This window comes from Centruroides vittatus, unplaced genomic scaffold (assembly GCF_030686945.1).
Source record: "Centruroides vittatus isolate TY-2023 unplaced genomic scaffold, ASM3068694v2 contig_1012, whole genome shotgun sequence".
Classification (NCBI taxonomy): Eukaryota; Metazoa; Arthropoda; class Arachnida; order Scorpiones; family Buthidae; genus Centruroides; species Centruroides vittatus.
The window spans coordinates 126,269-148,752 of record NW_027120659.1 but is presented as its reverse complement, the minus strand read 5'-3'; the positions used below and the strand labels follow the sequence as shown (position 1 = coordinate 148,752).

The window sequence follows — 22,484 nt, the reverse complement described above, 5'->3', positions numbered from 1 at the left end:
GTCATCTGATGTAAGATAAGTTTAATCCACTTTCGCTGTTCTGTTGAATTTATAGTAGACATTCTTTATGGAGGATAAGATTATCGCCATTCTTTCTTGGTATCTTCTCAATCGTTTTAGTTTTTAGCGCTCTATCCGTACTAACAAAATAAACGGCGCAATATGAGATGCTTTTTAGTCATTTTTTTAAAATATTCCATGACACTTTCGAAAGCGTAATGTTCGATTTGTATATCAGACCAAGCACTTTTTATTCTCCAACGTATTTTGTTATATAATCTCGAAATTAATTTTGTCGCCATATCAATTTACAGGAATTTATTAAGTATGCGTATTATATAACTCACGTTAATGTCAGTAAAAACAAAAAGGTATAAGTGTCTTGATAAATGTTACATTTACTATGAATGAGATGCAACTTTTAAGATACAGTATAGATCATGGGCCATCCGGAAAGAGGGAAAACGAGGTACTTGCCCTGAAGTTGAGTAAAAATTTTCACAAATTATAATCGTAAAAGTGATCGAGACATGCATGTAACATTACATCTTTCGACCATGGGATGATTTGTCTGTCTTTTTGTATTTATGCAATATTGTATTTTATAATCTACTTGTAAAAATCTCAAAAAATGCCATCAATAAGTTTTTATTTATATATTTTATTATTTGTCTGCAAGCTTAGTCCCCTGGAAAATTTTCTGTGGATGCATATAGATGTATAATTAAAAAATAAGTCAAATAATCTTCTCTCATAAACGTATCTCAAATTTTAATTTTATTGTCTTAAAAATTTTCGAGGAAAATTTAGTCAAAAAATGGGTTTATACAAGAAAGAAACGGCATTTCTTCCTTGTATAAATCCGTTTAAATTTAACTTTTAACGTGCAGAGAATAACTTAAGAGTAGACAAAACAAACTGAAGAATACCTTTTTTTAAAAGGTATTGTTGGATGAGATAAACACTACAAGTTAATTCGCAATTTTTTTCCTTTAGATTGACAGTCAAACTGACAGTTTATGAAAGTGAAAAATTCCTAATTATGCGATAATGCCATCATATTTATAGCGCTGATAATTTAAAAATTCCATTTTAGAATAATTTTTAAGAAGATAGGTTTAATATTATAATAAATACACTTTCACAATGCTCATCATTGCTGAAATTTTTACTACTATTTAAATTAATTTTTTCGTCAATTTTAATTTTTTAAAATTTAATTTAAATTTAAAATAAAAAAGGAAATGATGTCACGTTTCATATTCTCTCGTTTACTCCTGTTAGAATTGAATTTCCTTAATATGTATACTGTATAATGATGTTTTTACAGTATAGTTTTAATAAGCCGCATTGTTGCGCTTTATTTATACTGTAAAATATAATTCATTTATCGTATTTATTTATGCTGTGTACTATATATAACTACAATATAATGAATGTATTATATTAACATATATTAATTTGTATTGTACGTCCGCAAAAAAAAAAAAAAAAATCAAGGAGAAAGGCTTGTAGACAATTATATCAGTAAATTTTTATTTAATTACTTAATTTTGGGGGATTTATTCACGAGTAGATTACAGTATGCATCATTGAATTAATACAGAAAGACAGACAAAGCGTCTCAGTGTCGAGGTGTAAGGTTACGTATCTCCATCACTTTTACGATTTTAATTGTGGAATTTTTCACCCTATTTCGGAGGGTAAGTGCCCCTTTTGCCTCTCTCCGCGGACACTCATGTGTAGACTATACATTATGCGGCATAAAAAAATAATTGATTAATTAAAATTAGATATTTTTGCATAATTTCTGTTAGGTGAATCACATCTTCCTTTTTTAATTTATAGCTTAAATTTTATTCTGCTTTTTTCCATAAAATTAGAGATCATGATTCTTTAATCAGAATTCATATTGAATCTAACCTTTGACCTCTATCTTGTCCGTTAAGGAAATTTGAATAAAAAATGCCCGCGGCATTTTATACAAATTTCCTGCGCGTCAACATTTATTAATTGATAATCGCTTTAGCTGTTAATAATTCATTTAAAAGTCATGAAACAAATTATTTAATTCATAACATACGTGATCGATTTAAATTAAATGCTTATGTGCAATTAAAATTTCTTATGGGCTAATATGAAATAACAATAATTATACCAGAGAAATAAAACAGTAATATTTAGTATGCAAATTAAGTATCCGGGAATATGAAAGTAAGAGTCTGTGAATAATCTGAAGATTATTATTATCCAGCCATTTAATAAGTAATTAGAGTAAATCTGTTTTTTTCACCAATGCTATCCTCTTCGGTTGGATTACATCAAGATTGATTTGTCAAGATTTGGGGACATGGTGTGCCTTCCAAACAGACATATAAGCGTGAGTTTAGTGTTTTTATCAAGGTTTCAGAGCTATAATAAACCATTTAAGTATATACAGTAAAACCTGTCTAAGACGGAAACCTACCTAAACGGGAAAAATTCTTCGAAACGTAGCGATTTTCTGTTAGAAACAAAACCTGTTCGAAACGGAAACCTTTCAAACCGGAAAAAAAATATTCGGCACCGTGCGATTCCGGTTTACACAGGTTTTACTGTAATTACCTAAAGTGTATATAAGAGCTTGTAGTATTTTTAAAGTGTTTTTATTAATGATACGATGAACTTATTGATTCTTACAATAAACTTTTCGGACTACCACCCCCTTTTAGTGCACATTTATATATTTTTTTGTTTAATATGGGAGACAATAATCGCCCATACTCCTTCTCTTCTAGCGCCCCTCGAGTCGTCTACCACCCGCAAGTGGGGTAGCGCCCATTTTGGGAATTTTGCATTATAAATTATAATAGATGTAGTGATAAGAAATAATTGAATATTTTGGAATATTTTAATTTAATCAAGCTAATTTTTTTTCTTTTTAGTGTCTAATAATACTTCTAGATGGGATTTATTCCTCTCTCAAGAATTTTTCTCACAGAATAAGCTAATTTAAAGAAATATTAACCAATTACTAATTTGTTTTTAGTATAAGTAATCTAAATCTGATAAGGAATTAAGGACACCACTAATTAATTTTAAACACGACCCACTTATAAGATAATCGGTTTATTTGTTGTTGGTAAACCGATTATCTCCTCGTTTATGAAAGTGGGTAGTTGATGACAAATATTTTTATCATCCATTTCCTTGGATAATTTACGATTCAAGAATTTAGTCCGTAACAATTACTTCATTAATATTTTTATATCATGATTTTTATCAAGAATCCACACAATTTCTAAATCTTATTTAAAAATCTATTTGAAATGGGACGATTACTTGTAATTACATAATTGAATTTCTCATGTTTTGTTCTTGTTTTAATAAATAAATTTAAACTTAAATATTCACAATAAATGTCTGATTTTGTCGACGAATAAATGAAGGACCTCTAATTATAGAAGGGGGAAATGCAGGATTTATACTTTAAATCCGAAATAATACGATAGAAATTATTAACGGAGCTTTCGTTTTTATTTATAGGAAGACCAGATAATTCAGAAGTCGATCTTCTGATGGCAATTATCATACCTTTCACTTCCTCTTCGGTCGATTTTGTAACAGGGAAAGATGGGTTTCCGGCGTTTCAACTGAAAGGTGGTTCCGATATAAAAACCCCATACAGATTATTATTTCCTGCGATATTATTTAGGAACTTCGCTATCCTGGCAACTTATAAAATAGAGGAAGGAAACGAAGGATTTATGTTTACAGGTAAGATTTCATTTGTTTATAATTATTCTTTAAGGTAGGTTCGTGCGACTTTAAGTCCAAATTCACGCGACTAGACATAACTTCGCATTGGTATTCCGAATGTCACATACGACAAATTTCCAGGAAAAGCCCGAGTTAAAATTCTAGTCGATAGTCGATGCTTTCAGGACGTTTTCTTTAAATCTCTCTATTGGACCCCTAACGTCAAACTGATTGCGTGCACGCGTGAATAGACTAGGTCTGATTGGCTGATTCTCTACCAATTGTTTATTTTAGACACCAGACAAATATCAGGCGATCTGAAACCTTCATTCAGACAAAGAAATCGTTAAAGTTATCTACACTCGTTGGAGATTTTCAGAGTGGAACCATGCAGTGATTACTTTAACAGTCATGTTCGTGAGCGAAATAAATCTAACGAAATGAATATTTTAATGGAGTCGGGGAGAGTATAAAAAGCTGAAATGTCTTAAATGTGTGTTCGAGCGAGTTTAACCAGTTTCATCTTTAATAAAACCTGTACTCCGAGAGATTTACTTTTTTTGTTAAATATTATAATAAGTATTACTACTCAGACAAATGTGCACTTAAATTCTTTATGGTTACATAAATATATTTCTGAAGAAATTCGAACGATGCGAAGAATAAACGCGAATAATAAAAGAAATTTTTAAGTGTTCAGGATTATTAAATCAGACAATTTATACATTTAAAACTATATTAGAAATTAATAGTCTGATAAAAAGCAAAAAATAATTCATCGATGGGGTAGTTTTTAAGCGAATGATTTGCGGATAAACCTATATTTAAGTCTCTTGTTTACAGTTGTGATTGAGATTACATTTCTTGAAATCTTAAGTAGTGTTATTTTATAGGCTTTAAAACTTTTTATATACTATAAAATTAATGTTTTAAGAATAAAAAATTTCCATATTTTTAGATTAAAAGATTAATACACGCATTATGATAATAGCATTAAAAGCATTTTTGCTTATAAGTATTTTTTAAAATTTAAACTGTTTTTTACTTAGAAAACAGCATTAAAACCTTAACTTCAGTCACTTATTTTTTAAGACTTTGCTTCCTAAGTAAGCATTAAAATTTTAAACAAGCAAAAACTTTTTTATTATTTTTAGCTTTTTTTATTATTTTTAATATATTACAGAGATTTATTTATTTATTTATTAGTTGTAAATCCTTCGGAGACTGTAATTCAGTTAGGTTTAAAAGTATCGACGATTGGCAAATTTCAGAATATTACATTGTATTATACGGACGTAGCTATGCACCTGTCTTCTCAAATTCTAGTCAGCTTTTTAATACCCAAAAGCATCGATACTTGGACACGGTAAGCTTTTCTGACTTTATTTTAATTAGGTGAATCACAGAGTCTTTTAATAGTCGTTTGTTAACAGTTTAGCTTTAAGAATCGAAGGCAATAATGTTACTTTGTACTACAACTGTGAAGAATACAGTTCTACTGTGGTAAACCGAATCCCTAAAGATCTCCTGTTTGACACGGCTTCGACTGTCTATGTAGGACAGGCGGGTTCTTTAATCAAAGGAGAGTTTGTGGTGAGTTCTTTCATTGTTACTTAAACAAACTTGGATAAACATCTTTATTTAAAATTTATCTGTTAGCTTTATTTAACTTCATTTGTATATAATACGAATTGCAAATGTTTAAAAGTTTAATTGCTGTTTTTTTTTTTTTTTAATTGAAAAAGTTTACAGAGACAATCTGAATTCATTCAGTTTTTCCTATAAGCTGAGTTATAAGAGAGAAAATTATGGTGCAAAATGATACGTAGCAGAAACTTTTGTGTATTCTAAGCAATAAAAATTGTACGAATTCAATACATTGAAACAACACTTTAATCTACGTAGAATTTTCTACCAGGAAATTATTCTGCAATAAATTTCTGCATATAATGTTTTCTTTCTTTCTTTTTTTTAATACTTATCTCCAGCTTATCAGAGGGAAAAACTTTATTTTGGTTACACCTGTTGATTATATTTGGTATCAAAAGGGTGTAACTTCATACTTGACTGACAACATCTCAAAAATCTGTGCTTATAGCATCACAACAGATGTGTCACGAATTAGATAATAATGTAGGCCCAAACTAAACCACACCCGTTCGTGAATTACTGGAAGCAGGTGAAAATTTTCCTTTATTAAGTGTAAAAACAAATTTAATAAATGTCTGACTAATTCCGGTAGATTAGACGTAAATCTGTCCGCTCGCGTGTAATAAAAAGCGGTCTCGTGACGTTAATTTCATTATAAAACACTCCAAATTTCTACACTTCTAAAAATTTGTTTCAATTGTCATGTATAATACTAATTGTTTTTACTATTCAGCAAGCAATCTTCATTGTGATTAGTCGTAAATTTATCCATTATTAGCTTAACAATTATTATACCAACTGGAAATCTATAATTTTAATCTTAGAATTACGAAATGTATTCAGTAAATAAAGTATTCAGGATAGTAATTCCGAAGGTAATAAAACACATAGCCAATGAAAAGAAGATCAGAAGAGAGGACATTGCCCTGATGGGTTTAACAGCTCTGTATCTGATACCTGCTACTTAATAGAATGGTTTTACCACCATAAAGTTTTTCAGGTTGCTACCAAGCGCGCATCGTTTTCCCTTTCGTTGTAAACGAAGAAGGTCTTAATGTCATTCTATAGGAAAGAACAGTCATAAGAGACGCCCTCTGGTGTCATAAACTCGTGTTGTGTGCAAGAACGGATTACTTCCTCGCTTTTCTTTTTTCCCTCGAGGTCGTTCTTCCATCGTACCATTTTTGCAGCACTTGACCCTACGGCTTTTTTATTACCCTAAACAAATTGCAACTTGCATAAGATGCCAAGCAAGATAAAAACAGGCGCGATTATAACTTCATAAAAATTATTCCGGTCTCATTAACTCTCCATTTTACAAATTTATCAGAAAATGAGTCGAAATATGTTTTATAGCCGTCGTTAAAACCCTAATGGAATTTATTGTGAGTTATCTTGTACAAAATAAAATAGATACTTATATGATTTTAATTACTAAGCAAATAGTAAAACTGATAAATCTAAATGGTTTAAATGCTCATTGCATTTTCCAGGTATTTTTTTTATTACTTGTAAAAAGTCTAAGTTAACAAAACTTGTGAGAAAATGTGAAGAGTATTTGGAAAATTCATACTTATTTATTTATTTATTTTTTGTTAACTAAATTATTTATAAATTATATTAAATAAAATTAATAATTATTATCTGTATTAGGAGTATATGAATTAAGTTTAATCAGAAACCATTTTTATTTTTTACTTTTCCGCCAGTTATAGGCTATAACAGAGGGAAATAAGGCGATTGGTTAACAATGACCACCACAATATTTTTTACATTTTTGGACTCGGGGAACCTTGAAACGTCGAAATGCAAAAAAGTTCAGTTTTTTCCTGTGGGGGGGGACACGACTTTTTTCGCCCACTTTGAAGCCTAATAACTCCTGTGCCTTTTGTCGAAAAGTTCTGAAACTTTGCAGGGAGGTTTATATATTAGAGAGAAACGATTCTAGAGATTTTCAGGAAAATCGGGCAATTGGTCCGGGAAATATAGTCCCATCCGCTTAATATCTGGCGAACCAATCTGAAGACTTAAAGGCAATGATAGCAATGGTTATGGATGAAAACAAATAAAGAATGCCGGAAAAGTCCAGCAACAACGTTGTCAGCTTTTTGTGGCTTACGATTAATGATCGAATATAGAAAATTTTAAAGAAAACGAATATTACACACCATTTATATAATTAAAACAATCTTATTATATTAATAATTCCTATTCTAATCGGTTTAAGACATATTGAAATTTTTAATCACGTAAAAAATAACTGAACATTTCGAATTTAATTAACGCAAAATATTTATCGATGAATGTTAATCTGCAAGATTACCTAGTTTCATAAAAAAAATAAATAAACAATCTTACTTCGTGTCGGTTACTGGAAACATTATCTGTAGATGGAACCGGTTCTTATTCGCATTCTGATATGCGCTGCCTGTTAATTTAACTGTCTATATTTGGCTATTAACAACTTACTTTATCAATTGTTAAAAAGAGAATGACCAGTAAAATAGCACAAAATTTAAAGTGGATATCCGATTCAATTTTTCTTGAAACTTAAGTATACCTCGTCGATTCTAATTATTATTTTTTATAACGCTTTTATTTAACTTGCTTTGTATCGTCTCTAAATCTTGCAACTCAAATTCGTCCATTTCTAATTAAGATAGAAGGCTGAAACTTTGAGGTCATGCCTAAGTCCTATTTTAAGGGTGGCCCCACTCCATCACTCTCTTCACCCCGATACCCGATAAATATAACCAAATGTAGAATAATAATGATGGGTGTGTGTGTGTGTGTATGTTATGTAAATGCACTGTGGTGATGTATATGGGAGACTGGGGGTCACTCCATCATCCCCAACACCAATCAAGAACAACACGAGTAATAAAAGCATTTTTAAATTTTTTAAAAAAATATATTAAAATAATTTTGGACTCAATACATGCTGTACCTTTTACAGGATTCTTTTATCTTGTACAAAATTAAATTGCAAGCTGGACATCTTATAAAATATAATGAACAATGCTTAATTACGTTCACAGATATCGTCACCATTCTTATGTTATCGAAATTATTAGATCTCTAATAATTAGAAATTTGATCTTTGTTATCACTTTTATCACTCGCTTGACTTATCAAATTTGACATTTGACACTTTCAAATATAAGAAAGAGAAAATGTCGGGGATATCATTGCACAGATAATAAACCGTTGATAATCACATATTATTGTAATTTTTCATGCATGTCAGGCGTTTATCAGACTTATTCGGAATCGGATAATTAAGAAACTGAAAATTCTGATATATAAAAGTGAAAAATCCAAAAAATAATATTTTTTATTATTTTTGAAATGGATATACGAGTATAATATAAATGAGATAAAAATAAATTCTATGTTTAAATTGAATTAAATTTAATTGTTTCGAAGAAGTAATAAACAATTAAGTTCTTATTTTAAATGTTTTCAATTAAATTTGCTATGACCATCATTAAGTTTATACACAAGTTTTATTTTATTCTGTAAAGATAAAAGTTATTGTGATTGCCGAATTTCATTTCATAGGTTAATATTATCATTCGAATGCATCCCAAAATGATCACAAAAAGCGGCGTCAAATGTTCGATTAAGTATGTATTATCGACATTATTTTATTTTAATAAAAAAAAATGTATTATTCAATTAATTTCTTAATTACTTCTGAGTATCTCGAGATGATTCGAACGTAAAAATATTACATAAGGTATTGATTTTTCATTTTTTGTGTTATCAATAATAATAATCTATTTAGAAATAAATTCTTCTATATCTATTTGTTTGTAAAGATTATACCTTATATAATTATAGAAATGCTTCTTATTCTTTAATAATTCAGATATTCTAGGCTTAAATAATGCAATCCTGTTAATTAAGACGTTAATATCTGTAACTCTAACTAAAGCATTAATAGGACATAACATCTGATAATGTATCTTTTAAAAAGAATTTTTAAGGTAGTGTATTTAAGCCCCTGTCAATATACTTTTCTGCTTCACTAACGACCTCACTAGTGGTATTACCGCCGTGTAATGTACGATAATAGGATCCCGAACTAGTAAATAGAACTACTTTTGTAAGTGAAGAAGCCTAGCCTTTTTCACTAATGTAAAAACTTTCCCCCTCTTTCTATGATGAATATAGTAAAACCTGTGTAAACCGGAATGGCACTGTACCGAATATTTTTTTCCGTTTCGAACAATTTTTTTTCGTTTAGGCAGGTTTTCCGTTTTTATTCAGGTTCCGTTCTGAATAGGTTTTACTGTAGTACAAGGATATTAACTGTTTTAAATACAGCAGCCATTTCCAATTATCTGATTAATTTAAAAAAATTAAATAGAGTTTGTTGGAAAATTGATAATTATAAATATTCAGATTTTTTAAGTGAAAAGTTTAATTATTTAAATTTAAAATTATATTTATAATTGCAATTAAAAAAAACGAGAATACGAATCGAGGCTTTACTCACCCATATTTCATAGAAATTGACAACAAGCTTCTTTTGTAGTACTGCAGACTAAGCTAAAATTACAGTAAAATATTTATCAAATATCTAATATTAAAATCTCTTGCAAAATATCATTTAAAAATATAGTGTGTATATATATACTATATTTTTAAATGATATTGATTAACGATTATATATATATATATATTATCGTAGAGGCTAACTTAATCAAAATAGCATTTCATTAAGTCGAAACATTCCTCTCCTTAATTATTATATAATAATTAGGGAGAGGAATTTCGGATGCAAAAAGGTGCATGTTTATTTAATTACCCCACATATGAAAATTTCTGCGTTATTTAAACTAAAGTAGGAATTGAGTTAAACATAAATAAAATAACATTTTTTTTTTTTCATCCATTGTTTAACACGTCACCAAGCCCGCGTTAGAAACTCGTTATGTTGGATAATTTTGTATTTCTTGATTGGTTGCGTGGTAAAAATCGTGTTTCTCTCTCAAAAGATGCTTATATAATGAAGAATATCTCTTTACATCTACTGATATGAGAATAACAAATTTAGTGAGTAGTCTGTGTGGGACTCACTTTCACTTCACAAGATTTTGTGATCAAGCTTATCATCAGCTTCTTTTTTTCAAATTCTTTCAAGTTGTACCTTGAAATGCAATGGGACATTCATTGAGAATGTCCCATTGCTCTTCAAGTTGACCAAATCCTTCCACCACGAACTTGTGCGTATTGACTGAGAACAGTTTATTCTGGAGGGCACTGTTTTCTAGTAATTTCTTTAAGTGAGGATTTTAAAGCCATTTCAAACGTAAAGCATTCGGAAAAATTTTAAATTTGATCAGTTTTCATAGTGGAGAGCTGCAGCAGCAATCCATGATCCTCAATGTTTCACTACTGATGTTAAGGCAATGGAGTCAATTAGTCAATTCTTCGTACAGTACGTCCGTACCCATACAGGACACTTCACTAGGACCTTCTTAAAATTTTCGGCATATTCATTTATGAAGTAAAATTCTGTTTATGAGCTATATTGGTGATTTGTTGTAAATTTTGATACAAGACTGTGAAAAGTGTAGCTGTGAAAAATCCAAAAAGCATGTAACTTGCCTCGTCTGTTACAACTCACACCTTGTCCTAAACAATAGTTTGTCATAGGCTAAATACTATAATACTATTGATGACCTGCATGATTGTTGTCGGGTTAGTTTTCTCAAGATAGTGAGTTTTAAATAACATTGGCCTGAATTTTTTCTTCTACTGAGTCGTGAAGCTAGAATGTTAAGAACAAACTTGTTTAGTTCATCCGTTTTTTTCCTAGCACAAAATAAAGTCTCCCGTAAGTATTTTTTTTTCTTTTTTGTGATTGTTGAGTTGTACAGTGGATTGATATAGATCTTCTGAATAGTATTTCATCAGGAATAACTCTCTCGATATACTTTTTTAAGTAACTTTTTGCAGCTTGAAGGGTGGTACAGTACATCAGATTGAATAAACGCAGCAGGAATATCGATATAAAACTGATTGAGTTGTCTGGTTGATTAAAATGATTCGTTAATGAATGATTGTTTGGAAGTAGGTCCCACTTTTTTCAGTTCCTTGCTTTTTACGTGTTTACCACTTTTAATGTCTCGTTCTGTGTGTTCTGAGCGCCAAGTATGACGTCACAAATCCCACACCTCAGTTGTTCCACCTGTAGCTATCTGATCCTTTGAATATTCTTTTGCAATATCTCTTAATTTACCACTTGTCGCTTTGGATTTCTGTATTTTACAAAATTATGCTTCCATAAATAAAACTCGACCTGCACGATTCTCATTGTTCTACTGTACACATCCAACTAATCTTTCTGATTCGCTTGTGAATCAGAAAGATTAGTTTTATGTGTACAGTACAGTTTTAGTGTTATTTTTTTCCTTTACTGTGCAGAAAGATACTGCTGCTTGTAACAGACAAAAAGGAAGTAGGCAAACTGGTGCAAAATTTCAAAAATAGTGCTGCGTAACTCCCTGCTAAACACTCCTAACGATCGTAGAAGTGCAAAAATACAATTTACACCCCACTAAGTTTAAAAATTGATTGCTGTACCCGAATTCCCCTTCCTAATAGTCTATAACTTACTAATGCACAGATAAGGCTATATGCTTTTTATAAAAATATCACTTACGTTGATTTAAATGTATTTATCATGATAATAATGCGAAATCGCGTATAAAATTTCACGATTATATTCAATTTTTTCACGGCATAATAGTAAGTTCCGTGGAATGTTAAATTTTCTAATTTTTAGAGTTGTAATTCTGTTATGTAAAAAAAAATTTTAAATATTTTTATGTATTTACTGATTAGAAGTGTAATTTTTCCTTCTCTACATTCAGTTTAAAACTTTCACTGCTATTTTCTAAATAAAGTAAAACCTGTGTAAACCGGAACCGCACGGTATCGAACATTTTTTCCCCGGTTTCGAACAGGTTTTTTTCTAACAGAAAATCGCTCCGTCCCGAAGAAATTTTCCCGTTTAGGCACGTTTCCGTTTTATTCAGGTTCCGTTTTGAACAGATTTTACTGTAAAAAATTAAGAAGCATTATCATTAAAATTTAACATTGATTATAATTAACATCAGAACAATCACTAGTTCTGTTTGCTCCAATGCATTTAATTCGCAAGCATCTGCTAATAATCCTCTCATCAGTAGCGCACTCACTAATCCTCGAATTAAATTTATAGTTTATTTTAAAAAAATAATAAATTCGTTTCATCCGGTAGAGAATTTGGAAAATTCGTGGATGATCTCTTGTTTGAGGATTACATTCTACTAAAGCGAAAGGCACTATACCATATGATTTTAAAAGTTGACTAAATAAAAATTATTGAACACAGTAATATTTTTAACGCCATTTTGAAATAAAACATGCTAGAACCTTCTATATTTCTGTTACTTGATGAACTAATTTGGGAATGAACTGATAATATGTAGTACAAAAACTATTCCCATAAATAGTTTAGTATTTCCCAAACTTACCGCGCCCACTAGTGGCCGAGTGGATAAAACCACTAAACACTGGTAGTTGGTTGTGGGTTCGCGCCTGGCCAACCGGCTGGCCATGTGGGTTTTCCGGGTTTTCTTTACGTTTTTAATAATTAATGGGGACTAGTTTTCCATAAAAAGTCCTCCCGGGGCATCCCCCCTCGACAGACTGCCCACGTTTCGCGTTACCGTAACAAACCAAACTTGTCGCCTCCTTTTAGTGCATGTATTTCTTATGTAGACCTAAATAGAAATTTGTTTCAAAATGAATTTTTATCCTCCTTGTCTTCCAACACCCTCTGCCACCCCTTGCTTTTCAGCAGTGTTCTAAAAGTGGTGTAAACTAAGGATATAACTTATCACTATTCATTTTGGTTTCGATAAAGTTTTAGATAAACTTATTAAAGATCTAAAATTGTACTTTCATTACATTACTTACAGTTTGATTTATTCGACAGAAATAAATAGATTTAATATATTATATAAATTATATTTATTTCAAGCGGATAAAATGCTAAATTTAAAGATTTTTTTTCTATTTTATTAAAATAGTTACTATAATGAAGAAACGTTGAATTTCGGAATTGATATAAAAGTTCATCCTTTGACACTGGTTGCTGTGCGCTACGCGGCCTACCCCTGACCAGAATCAAGGCATAGCAACCAAAACAAAAAAAAACAAAAAAAATTAAATAAGTGTGTCAGTTTGTGTGTCTGTATTCAAGAATTTCATAACAATATGACATGTATTCAATATAGTGGCCTTCTGTAGTGTAATGTATGTGTTTCTATTCAATTGTAATGTTCCCAGGCTTTTATGTAGTGTGTGTGGTATGACACCTGTAGAGGAGAGAACGACAGGTACAATAAGCACTATCCATCCTCCACAGATATAGGCCCTTATATACATATTATTTTTTAATTAAAAATTTTTTTTACTAATATTTTCTAAAAATTCTTTTCTTTTTAATTTAAAAAAGTATATTTAATACGTTATTTCCTGGGCGAGTACTGTGTACTTGCTGATTTTTTCAGTACATGTTTGGAACATTGTGAGTGTTTGGAATGGATATGTCTATAATGTATGTGATTTTATTGTGTTTGTCAATGAGTGTGATGTCTGGTCTGTTGTGGTAAATTGTTTTATCTGTGATTATGGCTCTGTCGTAGTACATTTTGTGTGTGGTGTTTTCCAATACTGTCTGTGGAATGTATTTGTAGTATGGGTGTCTAATAATTTGTGTTTGTTTGCAAGCTCTTGGTGTATTATATTTGCTAGTTGATTATGTCTATGTAAATAATCTGTCTGTGCCAAAAGCTTGCAACCAGAAGTGATGGGCTGTATAGTTTCTGGCATGATGTGACATGTGACATTTTCTGCCTATGTCACTTGTGAGTGTTGTATCTTTGAGCAGGTCCGTCTTTGGTACGTTCGAGGCCCTGGGTCAAGAAAAGCTTGGAGGCCCCCTTAAGGAATTCGTAATGGAGGGTTAATGTTTTTTCATAAATTTTTTCATATTAGCTTTCTCTGCTAAACATATTGTTATATTTATGTTTAATAAAATTTATCAAACATATCTTTTGATTGTTTACTGTTTATAATAATTTTATTACTTGTTTTTCTATTCAATTTTGCATATTTTCGAGGTCTTGAATGTTAGGAGGCCCCTGGGTAGACCCACACCTAAAGACAGGCCTGCCTTTGAGTATGTGTTTTCTGTAGTTTTCAGTATTTATGATCTGATCCTGTATGGCAATCATGAACCCTTCCGTCTTCCGAAAGCGACATCCAGGATTTTGTTAACCAGCTGTTTGGCACAGCTTTGTTAACAAAATCCTGGGCCAGGTCGTATCGATGCCTGCCACGGAGTGCCTTTCGAGCCCATTATTATTATTATTATTATTGAATAGGTGTTTTTACCCTAATAACAGAAAAAATTAGTAACAAAAGCAAGAAATTTTTATTTTAATTCTTATTTTAATGTTTAATTGGACTGAATTCACTTGTCAGTTTATTTCCTTAAATTAGAACTATTTGATTGAAACTATGATTTTTAACGCTTTAATTTAACTTGCTTTGTATCATGTCCTCAAATTTCACAACTTAAATATCATCCACTTCCAGTAAAGATTGAAAGATGAAACATTGAAGACATGCCTAAGTTCGATGATAATGCATTTTAATGATGTTTAGGAGTGGCCCCCACCTCCATCATTTTCCTCATCCCGAAACCCGATAAACACAACCAAATGTAGAATAATAATAGCGAGGTTGAGGCCGAAGTTTTCAACGCGAAAATGTGTACGTCGGACGTTCAGCGCTGCCTTCCTGTAAGCCTAGAAGTTTGACAATGGCGTTTGGAACGTCGAGCATGATTTCACTGATGTTCCAAACGCCATTGTCAAACTTCTAGGCTTACAGGAAGGCGGCGCTGAACGTCCGAGGTACACGTTTTCGCGTTGAAAAGTTTAGCCTCAACCTCGCTAATGATGTGTATGCGTGTAAATGCACTGTGCATTATATGGTGGGGAGTGATGGTGAGTCAGTCCACCATACCCCAACACCAACCTCCAGAAAATGACAATTAAAAGCTTTGTATTTTTAATTTTTAAAATATAAATCGAAATTATTTTTATACATCTTCAAAATTAATTATGTTATGTATTCATACAGATTATGAGATTTTTTTATCATAATAACAGCATAAATTATTGTATCATTTAAATAAATGCATATAATATAAAAATTAGAAGTATTGTATACAGTATAACCTGTTCAAAATGGAACCTTAATAAAACGGAAACCTGCCAAACAGGAAAAAATATTTGGTACCGCGCCATTCCGGTTTATACGAGTTTTACTGCATCATATTAATATTTAAAGATGAACATTCGACTTATGATAAAGTTAAATTGTTGACGAAAAGCGATAGTTTAAAACAGTAGCGAAGTTTTCAAAAGTAAAATTGGCAGAAGATTCGTGTAGTCTTGCCAATTAGATATTTAGTTAAAAAAAAAAAAAAAAAATCAAGGGCAAAAACCTTAAATGGTTTCTTAAACATTTTATCAAAACACAAAATATAAACATAGAAAATTTGAAGGAAAAAAAATTCTTCTGGATGACGAAATGAATAGACAATTTAACCTCTTTCTAAAATAATATACATATATTTTTTTCCTCTCGATTTAAATTTACTTAAATGATTTCATCGCGTCAATTTTAGGATTCAAGCTGTCTGACCCAGTCTCGTAAAGATTTACTATTTTCACCAAACGTTGTTTCGGTCTGACACGTCATCCTTAACACCCTAATCTGACCTACTAATTGATTGGCTGAGGTCCATAGACATCTGGTGAGAGAATTTATAGCTATTTCTGTCGTCGTTATTAGCCATTTTAGAATTTTAATTTTCTTAAAGGAAAGATAATTCTAGTTAAATTACGACCTATAATATATTAAGATAATAGAATAAGCAAGGAAGCAGTTCTCGGAATTTTTTCAAATGCCGTCGTCGTCTCAAAGATTTGATATTTTCGGATGGTGTTCAGAAAAAGTTGCGAAGGGTAAAATATATAAATACACGGCTAATTTTGAAGTAACCACATTACATTACTAAGTCATACGGAATATTTCAAATGATTTATTATAAAAGTTCGGGTCAAGAATGCAGATTAAATTAACCAATTCCTTTTATATTAATATAAATTCTAGTTTAATACACTACCACTTTAAAATTTTGTTTTCTATATTATTTAATATTAAAAAAAGAAGGAAAATGTGTTTTAATCGTCTACAGTGAGATATTTAAATTAAAATTTTATTTAATTAATTATACGTTAATGAGCTTTAATTTATTTTAGGCATTGTGTATTTTTTACGAATTTGATGCAGATACTTTTTAACGGTTTATTGCTTGAACTGACGGAAGTCTTTTCGATGTGTTGGCATCGTTTCGTATTTTTCTAGTTAATCACTCAGTATATTTGGTTCTACCAATTTTCATCTCGTTACTGGTTTGGTTATTTAGTGACTAAAAACAGATTTATGCCTAGCTAAACTTTCTTTTAGAAAAACATTAAGGTTTTTTCCAACATTTACTGTACACGTTCATTACTCCATAAATTACAAAATAGCCTACATCTACTGTAAAACCTGCCCAAAACTGAACAGTAATCCTGTCTAAATCTTCGGAACGGAGCGATTTTTTACGTTAAAAAAAGAACCTGTTCAAAACGGAAAAAATATTTGGTACCGTACGATTCCGGTTTACACAGGTTTTATTGTACAGTATAAGCCAATGTTATATTCAACTAATTTTAATAAAATATATTTTTTAATCTGTTTAATTTATGAGATTATAATTTCAATTTTAGATATAAAAATTAAATTAAAATAAAATATTAATAATTTGTTTTTTTCATTTTTGATTATTGCCGATTCTTTTTGAATATTTAAACTATGTTATGATCTGAATTATGAGGTTATTGCAGTTAGACAAGTTCGATATTATTAAGCAAAACAATAAATCAGTGAACATTTTTATTTTGACGCCATTCTTTAGAACTTCGTTTTTATAAAACTGGAGTAATGACGTCAAATTGAGGTAAAAATTTACCCTATCCCAATTATCGAACATCCTGCATCTAAATATTCTTCTTGCAAGATTAAAAAATATGCAAATATTATTAGAAGATTCTGTAGCAGCTTGCCTTGCTTTAATTTTGATGGTTTATCGATTATAATTTTATTTCTATTTTATGTTACGGAAATTTTTCGTTCTAATTGTTAATAATCTGTTAACGGAAAAATTTGCCCGTACAAAATTAAAATAGCGATATATTTGTTATCTAATTATAGCCATATTTTAGATTTAAAAATTTCACAGTAGGCCCTCGATTTAACGAACTAATCGGAGAAAGGGTGTTCACTATTGCCGAAAGTTTGTTAAATCGAATGTGTTTTAAAAACTTACATTAATAACAAACTTACAACGTAGTTTACAGGCTGTATTATAATGTATAAATATGAATAAAATATTATTATAATGTACGCCTATTATACTCATTGACTTACACTTTGAGTATTTTCTCGGCGAATAAAAAATACTTTAGAATTGAATGCCATTGTTATTTTATAATAGAAACTCAAGCTGTAAAATAATTGTAGCGAATGCAAGTTTTAAGTTTGTATAAATATTTAAAAAAATACAAAAAAATTATAAGTTACGATTTAAATGATATATAAAAATGTATCATTAAATATAATTCATGTACCCTATATTAATATATAATCATTTATTTAAATTAAAATTACTTATAAACTTGTTATGGATAAAAAATAATAGTTAATTACACGAAGAATATGCATATAAAAGCATAAATTACAACTTAATAAAAAGACGAAACATTTCAATATCGAAAACTTCGGGTCTATATTATGCTTCATTTAATATAAATAAATTTATTTGTTACTGCTATGTATACGTATAACAGTAAATATAACCTTCTCAGTTAGTTTATTAAGTACTTTTTTTTTATTGGGAACAATCGAATGACTATTAAGTTATATTCTATTTATAAATCTCAATTCGTGGATACTAGGTTTATTTTATTTATTTATTTTAACGTTAAAAATATTCACGTAGACCAACTTATGAAAAAGAACGGTCCACCAGTGGCCGAGTGGATAAAAACCACTGAACACTGGTCGTGGGTTCGTGTCTCACCACAACGGGTCACGTGGAGTTTTCCGGGTTTTCTTCACGTTAGTAACATCTAAATAGAGACCAGATTCTCGTAGAAACTCCTCCCACGTATCCCGTACAGTGTACAAATAAAACAAAACAAATGAAAAAGAATATCAAAAACAAATTTTAAAATAAACCAGCAACAAGTTGCTCAACTTTCCCGGCAACATTTATTATTTTAGCTGCGCCATCTGTTATCATATTTTATTTTTAAAACTTGTTATATTTTTGAGGTTGAGTAGTTGAGTTTTATAAACAATTGTAAATGCTAATAACGAGTAAAATTGTCATTAAGTCCGACCCTATGGAGACACACACGACCCCCATTATCTCCCCACCCCCTCGATCTTCAACCACCAAAATTTAATAGCGTCAATACCTCTAATAAGCAAACCTCCCTGCAAAATTTCAGCAATTTTCGACAAAAAGCACAGGAGTTCTTAATCTTTAAACAGGGTGAACAAACTCAAGCCATACCACACACATACACACACTAACATCCATACATACAGAAATTACCAACTAATTTTTTTGCATTTCTCACGTCTGAAGGTCCCAGAGTCCAAAAATGTAAAAATCTTGGGGGCCATTTTTTGCCGGATTGCCATACTTTCCCTCTGTTATATATAATAGCCGGGAAAGTAAAATGATTATCATATTATTTGAATATAAGAATTAGTTAAGAAAGCAAATGTAATGAAAATAAGTATAAAAATAATCAAATTTTCCACACAGAATTTGGTTTAGGGAATTAAGAAAAATGAGTTTTGTTTCAATTTTTACTCATTAAAACTATCATGTATTTGAATGAACTTATTTTCCACCTACAGCATGGTTTATTAACGGATATTATTGTAAATTGAATCAAACATTATGTGATATTTCCTAAAAATAATTGTTGTTTATATAGGTCTGCTGTATATTAAGAACACTTTAATTAAATAATTTTTCTTTAAATTTCTTTTTTAATGCCGAATAAATAAAAACAATTATTTAAACCTAAATAATTTCATTTATCAAATAAACACCATTTTAAGTGTGCTACTTCATAGTATTTATATTTAAGAAAAAATATATATAATACAGTAAAAACTAGTTCAAAACGGAACATGCATTAAATAAAAGAAACTTGCCTAAACGGAAAAAATATTTGGTACTGCGAGATTCCGGTTTACACAGGTTTTACTGTAATATAATATAAAAAGATAAAATATTTCAAATGGTGTATTTATCGTTTGAAGTTTAATTTGAAAGGCACTAATTATATAAATCATTAAAATATGATTTCTAAAATCAGTTAAGTACTGTAAAACCTGTGTAAACCGGACGATACGGAATATTTTTCCGGTTTGGCAGGTTTCCGGTTCTTTTTTTAACATGGAAAATCGCTCCGTTTATGCAGGTTTCCGCTTTATTCGGGTTCCGTTTTGAACAGGTTTTACTGTAGGATGAATCAACCTGAAATTAGCAATTTAATTAACTGGTATGGCTAAATTAAAATAAGATTTTTAGTTTTAATGAATTCACAGTTAATGCAATTATTTATTTTTTTCCTCCAAACAAATATATGCTTAAGAAAAATTAATCTTTTAATTTTTAAACAAATTATAAAAGAAGCAAAATTAAACTTTCAATAATTTGTAGGGCAAGTTCCGTTTCTAAAATTTACAAACTATAATTTTTTATGATCATAAATAAAGTGTTTAAATGAAGCTTATATTATGAAATATAAAGTAGAAAAAATAAAATAAACAGTTGCAGAAGAGTTAATATATAGTTTACGTATAAGTTATGTAGACTTTTGGCCCGCAAGCAATGCCATTTGAATTAACTGTTGTTAGGCATTAATCTTCATTGAAAAGTTTATGAGATTAATTTTGTTTGGCAATGTCAAATGCCAAAAACATTAAAATTTGGGCACGTTTTCTCTTATCCAAGGACAGGAACCTAATCTTAGAGGTTCTGTTAACTTCTGAAGTATTTAGTAGATTTTACTTCAGCTAAAAATTTATTAAAGGAGAGGAAAACCTTTTGAAGCCGAAATAAATTGATTATTTATTCAATGTTTCATGCATTAAGAGAACAAACTAGTGTCTGTTATTTTGAAATTAGGTTATTTTTAATTTCAAAATTATATACTATAACTTGTTTTGTTCTAAAGAATATTACACAAGCTTAATTTTAAATATTGGGAAACACATATTTAATTCATTTTAATTAAAAAAAGTAATTAAAATTTAATTGTTTAACGAAGATTCTCAAATTTCCAATGTTTCGTTTTAATTTTATTAAAAGAAATTTATTATTAATATTAATCAAATATTAATTCCATAGAATTTATTTTAAAAAAACAAACAAAGTTCAGATATTTTTAATCGAAAAATGCATTCAATTATTTAGATAATATAATAGAATATTTAATTTTAAATTGAGACTATTAACAATTAATTTATATAATATATTTATACCTACTTCAATTCTAAGACTGCAATTTTTAAACTGATATTAATCATATGTTATTTCATAGTTTTGCTAGCGTGCTAATAAAATCATGCTATTTTTGTATGTTGTGATATTCGCTATTTTCGTTATGAAAGATGTTTTGTCATTCATAAATGCTGCTCTTTATACTCTTTAAAAACTGTTCCCTCTTTTAATGCCGTAAATATTATAACAGATAATAATTTCTTTCTAACAAGAAGATTAATTTTAATTAAGAGTAGTTAAGGAATTTTATAATGTTATTTATATTAAAATTATTTTAATCACACAAACAACACAACACAACACAAATTACAAATACAATACACGAAAGATTAATTTACGTTGTTCTATTGCTTTTTATTTTTATCGAATATGTTTATTATTGCAAAATGATAAACATATTCGAATCTTTCTTTCGTTTGACAGAGTATAAGCATAATAACTCATGTGTAGAATCTAAAGTTTATATTACTCATATATATCTTTAAGATAGCCCAGGGAGAAAAGAGCTTATTCTTCTAAAAGAACTACTACTTCTATACATAATATATTAGCTTATTTAAACTAAATTGCGAAATTCTTTTACAAAGGAAACTTATGACTAATACTGAAAAATTCCTTTATTTTTATTTTTTTTTAATAGTTTACTCGAACATTTTAGTAAATATTTGATTAGTTTATGGAAGAGATATTTTTCCCCCTTCTTAAATTATTTTTAATTACAACGTAGTAAATATTGAAAGTTTAACATTTCTTATTTGCTAATATTAAACTCTGATATAAAATTGGTTAAAAATTATCCAGAAATTTCGAAAAAATAATTTTAAAAAATGCGGTGTACTGTACCTGTTGCAATAAACTGTAATAATAAAATGAATTTAAAATTATCTGTTAACTGTTAAAAAGATTTATTTAATAATCTCTAGAGATTTTTTTATTCGATAACGACTTTGGTTACTGTGATATTGATTTAAAAGAATTGTCACTAGTATTTATTTTTTCAATTAGTACGGCGAATATCTCGACGATTCATAAATCTTTGTCAAATTAAGTATGTCGGGGTCATTATGAGAAGAGTTATTATTTGTCACGAGATTTCTAACGTGTTAGAGACAAGCTAAAATGATTTTTTACAGTAATAACTCTAAAAGTATAATTTTAAAAATATTTATTCATCATTATTTTTAAAAAATTACAATGTTATAGAATAGAAATCTAAATATAAAAATATATAAACTGTATAATTTAATCTTAATTCTCAAAAAAAAAAAATTCTCTTATTTAGTTTAGGTGTAATTATATTAAAACCTTGAAAATTATTGATTTTTTT

At 29.4% G+C, this 22,484-nt stretch overlaps 1 protein-coding gene across 4 annotated transcripts in view; it reads left to right on the top strand.

Annotated features, from left to right (window-relative positions):
- Window positions 1-22,484, top strand: part of Mp (Multiplexin) — a 169,777-nt gene that overhangs the window by 61,061 nt on the left and 86,232 nt on the right. For all 4 annotated transcript variants that reach the window (XM_067280310.1, XM_067280247.1, XM_067280176.1 and 1 more), the window contains 3 exons: window positions 3,526-3,756; window positions 4,945-5,104; window positions 5,172-5,331. In XM_067280310.1, the coding sequence (XP_067136411.1) occupies window positions 3,526-3,756; window positions 4,945-5,104; window positions 5,172-5,331 (551 nt within the window). The remainder of the gene's footprint in view (window positions 1-3,525; window positions 3,757-4,944; window positions 5,105-5,171; window positions 5,332-22,484) is intronic.